This window comes from Choloepus didactylus, chromosome 20 (assembly GCF_015220235.1).
Source record: "Choloepus didactylus isolate mChoDid1 chromosome 20, mChoDid1.pri, whole genome shotgun sequence".
Lineage (NCBI taxonomy): Eukaryota > Metazoa > Chordata > Mammalia > Pilosa > Megalonychidae > Choloepus > Choloepus didactylus.
Genome location: NC_051326.1, coordinates 35,901,673 through 35,917,342, shown reverse-complemented (window position 1 = coordinate 35,917,342; position 15,670 = coordinate 35,901,673). Strand labels below are relative to the sequence as shown.

At 49.5% G+C, this 15,670-nt stretch overlaps 1 protein-coding gene across 1 annotated transcript in view; it reads left to right on the top strand.

Moving 5' to 3' along the window:
- XKR6 (XK related 6) overlaps positions 1 to 15,670 on the top strand; it is a 330,466-nt gene that overhangs the window by 286,303 nt on the left and 28,493 nt on the right. The window contains exon 2 of the mRNA XM_037812652.1: positions 11,259 to 11,455. Within this exon, the coding sequence (XP_037668580.1) occupies positions 11,259 to 11,455 (197 nt within the window). The remainder of the gene's footprint in view (positions 1 to 11,258; positions 11,456 to 15,670) is intronic.

The following is a 15,670-nucleotide window of genomic DNA, read 5'->3' as shown; positions in this document are numbered from 1 at the left end:
GAAAAGTGCTTCCTGCCTTCAAGGTCAATGCTGCAGGAAAGACACCTCAGAGCTTGTACAGTTCTTGGCATGGAGATGTCAGAGTGCAGACCCAGCTGTGGGCAACCCCACAGGCCTGGCTGCTGGTGGAGAGGAAGACCTGGCTCTGGGCTCACAGCCCTGAATGGGCAGTTGGGGGCCCGAGCATTGTGGTGGCCTTGGCGGACTCAGGGTAGGAACTGATGCCCACAGAAGGTCCTGCTGGAAGGTGCTCTCCGACCTGCTGGCCAAGTGGGAGGCTCTCCTTGCCTGGTGCGCAGGCAGCCCCAGGCAGCACAGCCCAGCCTCCTCCGCCCTCCATGCCCAGCAGCAGCAGGGCCGGGAGGTGCACAGACTGTGGGCTCTGCACCCAGGAGGCCGGGATGGGAGCTGGCTCTGCTACCTGATTTAGTCAGCAGATGTCCTGCTGTTTCTTCATGTGTGGTGGGCATTGCAGTTAAGTGCTGGGGATACGGTGGGAGCAAAGCCAGGCCCAGTGCCTGCCCTCTTGGGCTTACAGTCTAGTAGGAGTGACAGAGTTTCAGCTTAGCTCACTCAGTTACAAGTTAATGACCCCAGGGGTCATGGCCAAGAAGAAAGTCGTGTGGTTCTTGTGGGCTGCGGTCAGCATCAGCAGACACCACTGGAGTGACATCAGGCAAGTTCCTTAACCCCAGTTTCCTCATCTTCCAAAGTGGGGTCAGCGTGCCTACATCCTGGGGTGAGAGGAGTAGGTGAAATGTGCTTGTAGGTCATGAGGCTTGTAACTGGTAGCTCTTGGTGTTGTGACTTTGATTTATTGTTGTCGTTATTTGGTTTCCACTGTTCTGCCCTCTATGTTTCTGCAGTTCGGGACTTGTTGGGCATTTAACAGTGGAGGTTTATGTTTGGGGTGAGGGGGAGGGGGGTAGAGGGGGGCATGGGGCAAGGGAGTGAGGACTCTGAACGGCAGGTGCTGTCAGAGCAGGTGGAGGGAGGCTGCAGGAGTGGGGGGTAGAAAGGCGGGGGTAGAAGGAAGGCGCTGTGTGGATAGGGCCCGAGGGAGCTCCCTGTGTCATGAAGACAGGCAGGAAAGGCCCCTCCCCACCGAGGTGTCCCCCACTCCTCCAGGACCATCGAAGCTCCCCTGCCCACCTCCCTGGGGTCTGAGAGGCCTGGTCTGCTGGCTCAGCCACTGTCGGCAGCCTGGCAGCCTGGCCTTGAACGGCCCCAGCCTCGGCCTCCCATTTGTACTGGCGCCAAATGAATGGTGGTCCAGGGCTGATCTCCTGGAACTGCCAACTGAGGCAAAGAGGCTGCCCTTCCGATTTCTGCGTTTGGGAGGAAGAGGAAGAAGGAGATTACTTTGGCTTATGAGAGCGACAGAGAGAGAGAGAGAGAGAGAGAGAGAGAGAGAGGAGAGAATATGAAAACATCATTTGGGAGCCAAGATAGATGTGTTGGTTGGAGAGGATCAGTGAGTTTGGGGCATTAGCCAGATTCTGAACAAAGCAGCTTGTCGCTGATTGGCTCGCTAGCTTATTAAAACAGGTGGAGCTTTCAGAAGGTCTCAGGTTCTGACCAGCTGTGTACTTATACATCAGCAGCTACTAAGACACTCTCCTTGAGGGTGATGGCGAGTGTGGTGGGAAAGTCAGTGGAGGGCAAGACCCTGGAAGTCTGATGAGAGCGGGACTACGTTGTGCAGTCTCGTAGCAGCTCTGGCCCCAGGACAGCCGTCTGAAGATGCCCATAAGAAGAGAAAGTCAGTGGCTTCCTCTGCAGAACTTAACCTTGCCCCCACTCCCAGCCTCCTCCCCTGGGAGCTTGCTCTGCTTCTTGTGGGTTACAGATGAAACAGGGTCTGCCATGGTATCCACCCCTGCCCGGCATATTTCTAGTCATTTCCTGGGTTGTGTCCCGTCCTGGAATGACATATGTGCTATGGAGGGGAAGCCTGGGGGCCTCATCACCGTAATAACTGCTGGGCCCTGTGCCAGGCAGGCATCCTCTGCACAGCAACCCTGAAAGCTGGCAGTCCCCTCCAATTTTCAGAGGAGGATTGTGGGCTTCGAGATATTAAGAACCTTTGCCAGAATCACAGAATCCAAGTCTGCATGATGGCCAAGGCTGCTTTTTATTTCCTGCTTTGTGATGATACCACCTTTCATTTTAAGTTCCCTCCCTCCCTCCATCATTCCTTCCCTTTCTTCCTACCCTTGCTCCCTCCCAACTAATATGGTTTTTCATGCCATGGCCAAGGCACACTGCCAGGTGATTGTTCCGAAAGGTGACCAACGCAGACATGGTCCTGGCCCACCAAGCCCTCCCTGGCAAGACACACGATGAAATTACACACATTGCAAAGAGGGTTCTGGCTGAGGCTGAGCCCTGGCTGTGCATTACAATTGACCAGAATCTCAGTATTTTTCACAAGCACTCCAGATGCTTCTAAGGTGCAGCCAGGTTGAGAGCCACTCTGCTATGACATGCAGAAAGTTAGGGAAACATATCCAGGGGAGGTGGGGGATGCTCCTTTGGGCCTCTGAACCCCAGAGGGTGGGTGTCGCCCCCACCCCCACCCCCACCCCCCACCCATGGCACACTCCCCAGGGAGAAGCCAGGGTCCTAGTGTCCTGGTGAAGATCAGCAGTTCTCCTGGCCCGGCCGAAAAGACTTGGCCTTGGGGAGATGTCTTCTTAAAAAAGACTCATCAAGGTGGCTGATAACCAGTTTGTTTATCCTATCTGTTGAAAGACAGTTCAGTTGTTTCCAGTTTGGGGTGATTATGAACAGAGCTGCTAAAACATTTGTGTACAGGTTTTCAGGTGAATATACATTTTCACACCTAGGATAATTACCTAGAAGTTGGATTGCTAGGTCATGTATTCAGTGTGTGTTTAAATTTGTAAGAGATTGGCAATTTGTTTTTCAGAGTGGTTGTACCATTTTGCATCCCCATCAGCAACACATGAGCCTTCCATTTGCTCTCCGTTCTCTCTAGCTCTTGATAGTGTGTGTGTGTGTGGGGGGTGGTGGTGGTGGTGGTTACGTTTTAGGCATTCTAATAGGTGTGAAGTGGCATCTTGTGGGTTTTGTGTGTGTGTGTGTGTGATTTTAATTTGCATTTCTCTAATGCCTAATGATGTTGAACTTTTTTTTTCATGTGCTTATTTGCCATCATACATCTTCTTTGGTGAAATGTTCGAAATTTTTGCCCATTTAAAAATTGCCTTGTTTGTTTTCTTACTGATAAGTTTTGAGAGTTAAGTATTCTGAATACAAGTTTTTTGTCAGGTATGTTATTTGCAAATATTTCTTCCCAAATCTGTAGCTTGTCTTTTTGTTCTCTTAACAGTGTCATTTACAGAGCAAAAGTTTTAATTTTGATGAAGTCCAATTTATCATTTTTTAATTTTTATGGATCATTCTTTTGCTGTCATATCAAAGAAAATCTTTTCCTTACCCAAGGTGATAAAGATTTTTTCCTGTGTTTCCTTCTCAAAGTTTATAGTTCTATGTTCTATATTTAGATCTATGATCCATTTTAAGTTAGTTTTAGTATATGAATGACTAGTTGTTCCTTCATCATTTATTGAAAAGACTATATTTTCTCCATTGAATTGTGTTTTGAACTTTGTCAAAAATCACTTGGCCATGTTTGTGTGGGTCTGTTTCTGGATTCTTTGTTCTGTTCCATTGATAGGCGTCTCTCTCTTCACCAATACCACAGTCTTAATTACTGTAGCTTTATAGTAAGCCCTAAAATTGGGTAATGTGAGTTCTTCAATTTTATTCTTCTTTATCAAAATTGTTTTTGGGCTATTCTATTTCCTTTCACTTTCCATAGAAATTTTAGAAGCTGTTTCTCTATATCTACCAAAAAAAATCCTGCTGGGAGTTTTATTGAAATTGTATTATATCTATAGTTTAATTTGTGAATAATTGACATACTAACTAGATTGAATCTTCCAATCCTTAAACACTGTATGTCTCTCTATTCCTTTAGATCTTCTTTGATTTCTTTTATCAGCATTTTATAGTTTCAGCATACAAATCCTGCACATTTTTCTAAGTATTTCATTTTTTGGAGCTATTCTAAATGGTGTATATATTTTTTAAATTTTGTTTTCTAATTGTTAATTGCCAGTCTATATAAATACAATTGATTTTTATATGCTGACCTCGTATCCTTTGACTTTACTAATTTTACTAATTCTAGGAATGTTTTAGTAGATTCCTTGGAAATTTTCCATGTAGACAATTATGTCTTTTACAACAGGGACAATTTTAGTTCTCCTTTTCCATCTGTTACCTTTTATTTATTTTTCTTGCCTTATTGCACTGGCAAGTACTTACAGTACAGTGTTGAATAGGAGTGGTGAGAGTGGACATCCTTGCCTTCTTACTGATCTTACGGGGAAAGCATTTAGTCTTTCACCATTAAGTATAATGTTAGCTGTAGATTTTTGTAGATACTCCATCTACATTAGTTTAAAGAAGTTCCGTTCCATTTCTAGTTTGCTGAGAGTTTTTATCATGAATGGATATGTAATTCTGCCAAATGCTTTTAATGCATAAAATGACATGATTATGTGGTTTTTCTTATTGATATTGTGATTACATTGATTGGTTTTCAAATATTGAATCAGCTTTACATTCCCAAGATTAACTCCATTTGGTTATGGTATATAGTTCTTTCTATATATTACTGAATTTGATTTGCAAATATTTTGTTGAGGATTTTTGCATCTATGTTCATGAAAGATATTATTGTTTTCTTTTCTTGTACTGTCTTTGATTTTGGTATCAGAGTAATGCCAGCCTCATAAAATGAGTGGAGGAGTTGTTCCTTTCACTTCTATTTTCTGGAAAAGAGTGTGTAGAAGTGGTGCTATTTCTACTTTAAATGGTAGAATTTATTCTTTTTCTTCAAGAGGGACTCTGTAAGCTTCAGGCCCCACAAAACCTGGATTCAGCCCCATTTTGGGTTTTGTTCTTCACAATTAGTTTTCAAAATGCCATTTCTGAAAATGTTATAAGCATCAGCTCAGGACTGTGGGCCCACCCGGGAACCTGTCAAGTCCCCTGCCCCTTGCAGAAATTGCTGCTTTCCCTTCTCAGCCCGGGTCAGGCAGGGCCTTAGCTAACTCCCAGTGGGCTGACATAGTTTGGATAAGGTCTTTGGGTAAATTATTCAGCTTTTCTGGACCTCAGATGAGCCAACAGCAAAAAAGAAGATGACACAACTTGTCTCCCTCAAAGAGCTGGTGTAAAAATGAAAATGTACTGAGGACTATAGAGTTCTCCTGCAAACTTGTTTAAAACTCCTTGGCTTACAAAGTAAAGGGAAGAGATAGAATTGGGAGAGGAATAAGCAGAGTGGGCTGAAGGGAAGACAGGAGGAGAGCACCTTGGAAGCAATAATTAGCTGCCGTGTGTACAGAGGCTTCTGGTTTCCCACATGTTCTCACATGCATTGTCCCATGTGAGCCCCCAGTGACCCTCTGAGGTGGCGTGATTGCATGCATTCATTCTTTCAACATGTCTTGGGATCCTACTTTGGACTGGACATTTTATAGATGAGGAAACCAAGGCTCAGAGAGGTGAGGAGTTTTCTGCCAAGGTAACAGTCAAACGGTGGTACTAGACTGGGTACTAAAACCCAGAAGTTTGGGGCAAACACTCTGCTTTCTCCATTTTGCAGTAGTTAGGAGCAAGTTGGAGTAAATTCAGAGGTAAAGAGGCAAGTGGTCTGCCTCTGGAGGGGTTGGGTAAGAGTCAGGAGCTGTGACCAAGCCAGACTGCTGGGGATGAATTCCTGCTTAGCCACCTAGTACCTTAGCTGGGGAAACCGGGGGTCATTTCTAACCTCTCAGTGCTGCTGTTTCCTGTCCGTACAATGAGGGTTCTAACCGTGCCTACCTCACAGGTTTGGGGGAGGTTTAATGAGTTAATATGTGCAGAGAGCTCAGAACAGTTCCTAGCACCTAATAAGTGCCATATAAACATTAGGTGTTATTGCTGATCTTAGGGGGAAAGATTTTATTATTTGTGAAGATGCTAGGCCATGCTTTGTGCTCTGTGAAGCCACTCCAAGAAAGATGAAGTTCTGAAGCATTGGCAGAAGCTTAGGGATCCTCCATCTGCCCCTCATCTGATGGGTAAGTAGCCGGACCCCACCTGGCAGGGTGACTTAGCCAAGGTGCAGTGTCCTGCAGGGCTCAGCCCAGGCCCCAGCTTTCTTGAGTCCTGTCTCCTTGATAACAGGTGCCTCCCTGCTTTTAGGCCCATGACGGGAGACGGCACAAGATGTGGAAGCAAACCGCCGGGACGGGGAGTTGGGTTCTTCTCTTCTGAACTACCTTCCTGAGGGAGGTGAGGTTTCTGGAACCTGCCAGCGAGGGGGGAGAAAGTGGGCGTCTGGGGGAGTGGCAGCCCAGCGCGATTCTCCTGCACAACCCGTGCCTCCGCGTCGGGGCGCAGCCCATCGGGGCCTGCACCGCGGCCCTGCCTGCCGTCCCCAGGACCCCGACATCCTGTGTCGCAGAGGAGGGCGCGGGCGTTTAGGAGGCAGCTCCGCCGGGCATGAGATCACCGGCGGGCGGCCTCCGTCCTGCGCCCGGGGCTCCGGAGCCGGCGTCCGTTGGGGTCTGGCGCCCCCTTGCGGCCGCTGACTGAGCGTGTTCGCATCGGCCCGTGTTCCTGCGTCCTGGGATGACACAATCGCGGGCCTGGCGAGAGGCAGCTGGCAGCCTGCCTCAGAGGTCACCTAGACCTAACCGAATAGTACAGGCAGGGAAACGCAGACAGGTAGAGAACAGGACTGGCCTACAGGTTTCAAGGAGAGATGCACCGTCCCCATCCCCACCACATTTTGTTGTTTGCAGTAGCTCCTTGGCCCTTGAGTGAGGCAAGCTCTGGGAGGTTCTGGGGAGGAAGAAGGAAAATGCCAGAGCCCCGAGGATGGCTGCAGTGGTGTGTTTGGAAGAGCCATCAGGATCCTCGAGCACGTGGGGCAGGAGCTTTCAACAGCACCTTCCTGTTTTGTCAGCAGCTGTGGGGTGGGGTTGGGGTGGGGTGGGGGGTGCAACTGACAGAAGGAGAGCCCGCTGTGGTGGGAGAGAGCCCTGGCTTCCCCGGGCCCACTGAGTGACTGCGAGATGAGTCAGCTTACTCTCTAGCTCTTTCATCTACAAATAAGGGCGTCCAAACCTAATTACATCAAACCAGTACCCCTCAATTGTCTACTGGGGACCCAGGGGCTTAAAATAGAAGAGGAAGGTGCAGGGATGGGAGATGATAGGTATAAGGTATTTTCTTTGGGGCCCGGGTATTGGGAAATCCTGAACTGGACTACATCCTCTTCCTGGGTAGGAGGTGGTGTGAGCTGGTGACCCAGCAGACGTGAAGTCAGAATTTGATCCTGGTGTACTCTGTGCTGCAAACAGATCAGCACAAGGTGGAGCTTTGCCCCCTCCCACCCTTATTCCTTCCCATACCCTAGGAATGCTCTCACAGAGGAAACTCTAGGTTGTTTTCTCCTGGAATCAGCATATTCTGGGCTCATGGCCTCCCTTTGCCCTGGCTGTGGCAGGCAGAGGGGCTTGTGGCTTGGAGGAAATGGGAAGGGGGCAAGAGGAGACCTCCATTGTGAACCTGAGCACTGGAGTTGCCTTGGCTGGCTGGAAGGGTTGGCTCTGCCATGTAATCATTCCTCCAGCACCTGGGCTACCTTGTGAGTACAGGAAAGGAAGAGTCTGTGGTCTCAGTGTACCCCTGAGAGAGTACAGGTTTGAGGTCTGATATTTGTTTTGAGTCTGCATTGTGTGGGTCCCTTCTGTAGTTGGAGTTGAGTTTTCAATCACAAGGATCCCAACTGATTTTCTGAGAGCTACAGCACTGAGGCCCCTGGGCACGTGGCTGTTCTGGATGCAGTTGGGAACCATTGCACTCTTGACCTTGCCTCAGCACCTCAGACAATAGCATCCTTGTCCCCTGCTGCTCTGCCTTCCTAAGCCACCATCAGGTCTGACCAATCTGACCCTTTCCTTCTACCCTTCAAGTCTGACCCTGCCCCCCCACCCCCCGACCATCCACACTACATATGACAATACTTCCTTATAGTCGTGCCCTCTCCCTTCCCATGTTCATTGTCTGCTTCATCTCTTCCAGTTGGTCCTCTCCTTCAAGCTGGTAGTCTAGACACTACTTCTCTCTCCTTTTCCTTCCATTCTCTCCTACTTCTCCACCCCTCCACCCGCACCCCCCATCCCCCATCTCTCTCTCTCTATCAGTGATTGAAAGTGATTCTGTGGCTTTGAGTTCAGGGGAACAACCTCCCTTCCCTTTACCAAGCCTTTCTCCTGATCCCTTGATTTTGCAGATTTACATACTGGGGCTAGAGACAGTTAATGACTTGTGGGAAACCCACAGCCAGTAAGAAGCAGTATCAGGAACAGAACCAGAATTAGGTGCTTCATTTCACCCCTCAGAGCCTCAATCTCCCCACTTGTTAAATGGCAATAACCAGACCTGCCTCACAAGACACGATGAGACACCCTGAGATGGCATGTATGGGTGCCTAACCTGGGGCCTGGTGCACTTTATGAACTTTCTCCTGCATCTTTCCTTGAACTGAGTTCCCATTGCAGGGTCTTCCTTCCCTTAGTGCTGCCTGCCTGTGTGCCTCCCTCACTTTAGATTTTAGTGAGATTGTTTATCTACTCACATCGGGAAGTATATTTGGAGAGAAATAAGGTGTCCATCCCAGCTTCCCTGGGTGAACTCCTTCAGAGATACAGTCACCCAAGCCCTCCCCCAAAGGTTCTTAGGAATCTAGAAAGTCATGGTATGATTCATCAGATGCTGGATGGGAGCTTCTTGTTGCTAGTCTGTTTGCTTTAGGGCACATCTGTGGTTCTGTAGGGCTGTTACGTTCTGATGTACACTTCAGGGACCCTGGAGCTCTTTCTTATTCATCAGTGGGTCTGGTATGTGATTAGCACTCTGGAGTTGTTAGTGCTCAGTTTTGGAAACAGATAGGAATGTCATTTTATGATATTAAATTATTTGCAGAATTTTTGGTGTGTTTTTTGTATCTTTGCATAATATTGATGTTAAGACCTTGGACAATGCCCCATTTCTCCCATAATCCCATGGGAAAACATATCCCCTCTAAGCAATCCAGTTTATAATGCATTTCCCAGGAATTTGCTGCAAATGTGGACAGGGACTACCTTTGATGTGTCCTTGACAGTGGTGTCCTGCCAGGACTCTTCAGTCCCAGAGGGCAAGAGTCTTCCTTCTAACTTGGGCTGTATCTGTATCTCTTCGCTCATTGGACAGATGTTTATTGAGTGCCCATGGTGTGCTGCAGACTACATGAGGCACTGGGGATGTGGCAGCGAACAAGACAGAGAAGTTCCCTTGTTCACAGAGCTCACCTGCTCCAGCCAGAGATAGGAATGACACATGAGAAAGGAGGAGATGGAGAGCAGGAGGTGAGGTCGGAGAGACAACAGGGTCTTATGAGCCAAATAAGGGGCATGGATTTTATTCTGTATGATTTTATTCTATATGCCATTGAAGGGTTAAAAGAAGGGGAGTGACATGATTGCCCTTAGGATTTTAAAAGATCACTTTGGCTGCTGTGTGAAGAATGGCATGTTCTGCGGCCAGAGAGGAAGTAGGGAGACCAATCAGGGGAATCCTGTATTGATCCATGCAAGCGGTGATGGTGGCTGGGACCAGGCTGGCAGTGGTGATGGAGACAGAGAAAAGACTGCCCAGCAGCCCGGGTGGCCACTTGATCATGCTGGAGGGCAGGAGGGCCTAGACTGGATGTCCATCATGCTCTCTCTCCCTCTTTATGAGTCAGTGTTGGCATTTTAGAAGGCACAGTGATATGTTGTAGAATATACATTCCCAGGGGGATGGTCAGGGATGCACACGTGGTTCTCTCCCATTGGCTATGGGACCCCGTAGGGGCCTGTTGCACAGTTTGTGGTTCATGTTCTCCATCCAAACTAGGCCCACAAAGGCTTTTGGCCAGGCCCTGCCAGCACCTCTGATCCTGGCCCAGCCGGGGAGCCCAATAGCCTGGAGGCCAAGCTGAGATTAGGTAGTGCCCTTAGTTCTTCTTCTTGACTGTGGCGTGGAGACAGATTTGGAAAGCCCAGAAAAAAGTGAGGACTGGTAGTTTTCTTCTACAGATCCAGAATGCATGCCTACTATGAACCGGGCTCTTTATACATATTAGCTCAGTAATCGTCCCACCAACCCTATGATGTGATGACTATTTGACCCATACTGAAGAAGAGTAACTCAAGGGCACAGAGTTGGAGTCACTTGCTCAGGGTTACACCGTCTGCCAATGACAGGATTTGAACCCAGGCCTGCTTGACCCCAGAACCCATGCTGTCCATCGACACCAATTTCCTTTGCCCCTTGTTCCACCCCTGATGGAGCCTGAGTGTGACACAGAGAGAACAGGGTCAGTGGACTGGTGTGGCCACCACTGGGTCCAGCCAGGGTGGAGGCGCCAGGGCAGGGTCGGCGCTTCCTTTGCCCCAAGCCCTATGTGGTGTCAGAGTGGCCTGGGGCCCATTCCTGGTTATTCCAGTCTCCAGCTATGGAATCTTGTGCAAGCGACTCAACCTTTCTGAGCCCCAGCCTATTCCTTGTCTGTAACATGTGGAGAATTATACTTACCCAGTGTTGTCACTGAGCTAACATAAGGTAAACCAATTGGTGGTATTTAGTAGGTAGTTAGTGGTACTGAGTATGTATAAGGGGTCTTATTCCCTTCCTCCTAGTGTGTGTGCATGTGTGTGCAGGACTGTGCAATAGAGACAGAAATCCTGCTAGAAGGGTTCTTTGTGGATCCTGCCCTTGAGAAAGCCCACCCACCCTCTACTCACCTTCCATGCTTGGGGTCAAGGAAGCTGAATCCAAAGGCCCCGGAGATCATCTGGGCCCACTCTTGTTTTACAGATGAGCTCTCCGAGGCCCAGGAGAGCAGAGGGCCTTGCCTCGGGTCATATAGCTATGGGGCCACTCTCTCGCTGACCCACCCTCACCCGCGCCCCAGGCCTTAGCATCATGCCCTTGGGTTTGGAGAACCCCTGGTGCCTCATCCAAGACGCTGGGAAACCTCAGAGCGAAGGATGGGAGGCTGGCCCGAGCCGGTGCTTGGTTTCAGGAGAACCGCAGCGGTCCCCGCCCCCACCCACGCTGTCTGTTCTGTCGTCTCTCGGCAGGTATATCCGCACCATGTACCTGGGGATTCAGAGCCAGCGGCGGAAGGAACACCAGCGACGCTTTTACTGGGCTATGATGTATGAATATGCAGACGTCAACATGTTGCGCCTCCTAGAGACCTTCCTGGAGAGCGCCCCCCAACTGGTGCTACAGCTCTACATAATGATCCAGAAGAACAGCGCCGAGACGCTGCCCTGTGAGTGTCCCCGCCCGGCCGCGAGCCCGTGGCCCGCCCGCGGGTAGGACACAGCCCCGATCCCGGAGTCCCATTCCACCCTCCGGGCGGCGGGGGAGAAGACCGCCTCTGCCCTGGCCTCCCGTGCGCGGGCCGCGTGGTGACCGCCTGTGTGTGTGCCTGTCACACTCCATGGGCATCCCCCGTCCTGATGCCGGGGTCCTTAGGGAGGCCCAGGCCACCAGGCAGAGCTGAAAAGGCCCACTCTCTCGCATACGCACTTGGCCCAGGTATTTTCCATATGCCTTGGTGCAAGCCTGCTTCTGCTTTCTCCCAATCACTTTGTTTCTTACCAGCAGAGCCGGACTGGGGGTTCGGGTGTTCCCGAGAGTAACAGAGCCAGCCGGGCCCACATCGGAGCAGAGGGCCTCCCCGTCGTGGGGATCGACCCTTTTCCTTTGGGGCTGGCCTGTGCCAAGCTGTCTGCACGTACATGAGATGGGGAGGAGATACGGCTTAGAGATAGCACATGACAAAAAGACTGAATCGCTTTAGTCAGCACCAGTAGTTTTAAACATTTTTAAGCTGTGGTGCCTTTGCTTCAAACCAAAGCTTATGGAGGAACTCCTTTGGTAACACAAGCTGAAGTAGCTCTGCTGTGGTTAATGTAGTGGGGGGTGGGGGGAGGAGGCAGAGTCCGACCGCCCACCCGCTGGCCCCGCCTCCCCGCTCCTGGCCTCTCGGAAACATTCCCGAGCACAGTTAGGAAATCACGGGTCTCTTCCGCTGCAGAAAATCTCAAGGCGTCACCCTGGCCGCTGAGCAGCTCTCGCGATTTCAGGGTCTCCCCCTAGGGAGCTCACGGCTCTGCTCCTCTTGCCAGGTTTGATCACCCTCGCAAGCGCCAAGGGGGTATCACAGGGTACGTTTTAGGGGGCACTAGACAAACGAGCTCCAGCAGGATGGAGGGGCTAGAGATCAAGACACATGGGGAGGCTCTGTGAACTGGGGATGCTGAGTGTGGAGAAGGCTCGGGATATATGAATCCCAACATTTGAAGGGACGTTGTGGGGAAGAAGGGTTATACTTGTCTGTGAAGTGAGTCCCAAAGGGTAGAGTAAGCTACAAGGAGGCAATTATCAATTCAACAGGTGGAAGGCATTTCCAACAGTGATATCAATCCTGTGAAGGAAAGCCTGTCTCAGGAGGTAATGAGTTTCCAGTCACTAGGAATATTCAAGCAGTGATGTGGCCCAGGGTTCCTTGATACAGGACGGTGTGAGTGTTTATGATTTGGGGTAGCAAGCAGCTGCCATGCCCCAGCTCACCCCAGCCAGTGGGCCTCCTTGTCTCTTGGGCTGCCCCCCCAGGGCCCTGCAAGTCCTCTGGGTGGCCTCAGTGCCACCGAGTTAATAAACATCTGTCTGCGGGGGGTTCTTCTGTGGGACCCCATGCTTTATTGACCTGACAAGGAAAGCTGAGCTCAGGCCTAGAAACACAGACCTTTCATTAAATAGCTTTGTCTTACATTTTCCAGACTGGCTGATCCATTGTCAGGTTTCTCTCGCCTTAGTCACTTATGTGGAAAGAGGTTTAATCTTTAAAGGCCAGTCTGAGACTGAGCTGTTCAGCCTGGCGAGCTTGATACTGGCATCCAGAGCCCAAGAACCTGATTGCAAGTCAGATTGTGCTGCCAGCAGGCTCACCAGCCCTGCGGGAATTTGGCCTTTCTGACAGAGCCTCCTGCCCCACCCACTAAGCCAGGACAGCCCCTAGCTGGAAGCCCCCCCCCCGCACAGATGGAGCCCCTGGGCAGTGGTGAAGCTGCCACGCTCCATCCATCCCGGAGAGCGCTCGCTGCTGTCCTGGCAGACAACCCGACAGAAGCAAACAAGGTGGCTGTGGGGCTCTTGAACTGGACGTGGGGGAAACCAGGCCTGAGAAGGGACCGAGCTGAGGCCCTGACCTCTGAGTTCCACCATTCGACAAGCCTTTATGGAGCACAAGCAGCATGCACAGGGCAGGCACAGCCTCTGCCCTCTGGGAGACAGAAGCAGGAGAGATGTGGGGATCTTCAGTAGGAAGATGAGAGTGTGGCACCAGCCAGCGTCCGTTGTTGGGGCCTCCACGCTGCTCGCCGTCAGGAAGATGCTCCTGCACGTGCTCTGGCTGCTTGGCCCTGGAATCCGGCTTCTGTCTGCAGTGCCAGCAACCAGGTCCTAGCAAGGAGAGCTGGAAGGAGTGAAATGACTGTCTAGCTCCAGCTGAGGCATCCGGAAGGCTAAGTAGGAAGCCAAGCTGAGGAAGGCAGGGCTGACAGCCCATCTGGACCCTCCCTTCTTTTTGGGACTCTTTCTCTTTCTCACACACACACATACACACACACACACACACACACACACACACACACACACACTTGCATTTGGAAGAACTGGGGAACATGAGGGAACCAAAAAACTCATGGATACCCTGCTTTCTGGGTGCCCAAGGATCCTGGCCATCTGCGTGGGCCATGACTTGGTGTGACCCTGTGCCCACAGCTGCCCGCAGCTGAGGCCATGGGAGTCCCTGCATCACAGGACCTTGAAGAAAAGACACTGTGTGAAACTCAGGCTGTATGGCAGTTCAGAGTGTTATTTGTTTTATGTTCCAAGAGAATCACTTGATTCTGGAGGAAAACCAGAGTCATAGGAATATCCTTGAAACACATGTCCTTGCTCTACAAAGTCCAGCTTGGGAGGAACCCTCGTGGACATGAGGGCATGTCCTGGGCCACTGCCCCTGGTGCCAAGACAGGGTGGTGTCTGTGGCAGGGCAGTGTCTGGTGCCTAGAGCTGGTGGATTTACATTTGCAGGGCCTGCTGCCAGCTGGCCTGGGCAAGGTCCTAGGCAGAGTTTTTCCTTCCTCTTGGGCCCCGTGGGTCATTCCCATCTCAGCCTCCTTGCTGTGTCTGTCTTTTCTATCATAGATTATGATTATAAAAATAGAAAGCTGGATGCAAAATCTCTAGAGAGGAGACTCAGTGGGGATTCCCATGGAACAGCGGATGTCACATCCTAAGTCTCCTCAATCGGGAGCCCAGTGGAGCAGCATCTTTGTGTCTTGGGGGCTCAGAAGTCAGGCAAGAATTTCCCAAAGTTTGTTTGGAGTGTGAAGTAGGTGTTTCTCAACGTAGGCTTTTGTGATCAAATAAATTTGGGAATTACCGGGCAGTGGCAATAGGAATTGCAATGGCAATCTTTGTAGAGGATTATGAATCTCCCAGACAAGGATGGAGTATGCAGTGTTTGCTGGGTTTATGAGAAGGAAGGAAACGGTTAGTTATAAGCCCTGACTATCACGTGCTTGGCGTTTTCCTCCTATTTAATTTGGAGAGTGTCTCCTTGTCACAGGACCAACAGGGCCATTTTCCTATGATAATAGATGTCTTCCCTCTCCTTTCCCATAAAAGGCTGCATGAAATGTACACATTTTAAAGAAAATAAGTCTCAATATTAGAAATTGGAGGAGATGGGGGGAGAAAACATGAATTTGGTGAGGTAGATGGGTGCTTAAAGCGTAGCAGGGTGGAAACAATGAGTTGACTCCAACCCTGCTACTTGCTAACTGTTTGGCCTTTGGCTAGTTACTTAGCCTTTCTGTTCCTGTCATCTCATTTTTAAGATGGAGATTATATTAGTACCTACCACATAGGGTTGTTATGAGCATTAAATGATGTGACAGCTATAAAGTCCCTCAGATAGTGTATGGCAAGTAATTGTTCTGGATAAAAGGATATTTTGTTGGTGCTGGAGTAGTGCATTTATTGTAGATACATCTTCCGAGTTGAAATATTTAAGGTTTCCTAGTGAGAATGGAACTATGACTAATTGGCTTTGCTTTGGTTGCCTTATGATGACTCCTGTCCACTTTACACTGTTAATGCTAGCAGTATTTGTAAAGATAACTAATACTATCATTACCACTTCAATAGGCAAATATTCTATTGATCTTGCCCAATGTTGGCTCTTCCCACTTTTACCATTTTTACAGCTTCTGCTTCTCTGTAATCTCTAGGTTGACAGTACATTTAGCCTGCTAGAAAGATTCATATCTAGTGTTCCATAAATGCAGACTCAAATGGAAAATATATATTTACAATACAAATATTTTGCTAGAGTCGTTTGGGTATTTCAACAGTGTCTTCCTTAAACCTGATGTCTTGAAAATTCAAATAAAGATAAAATAAAGGTATA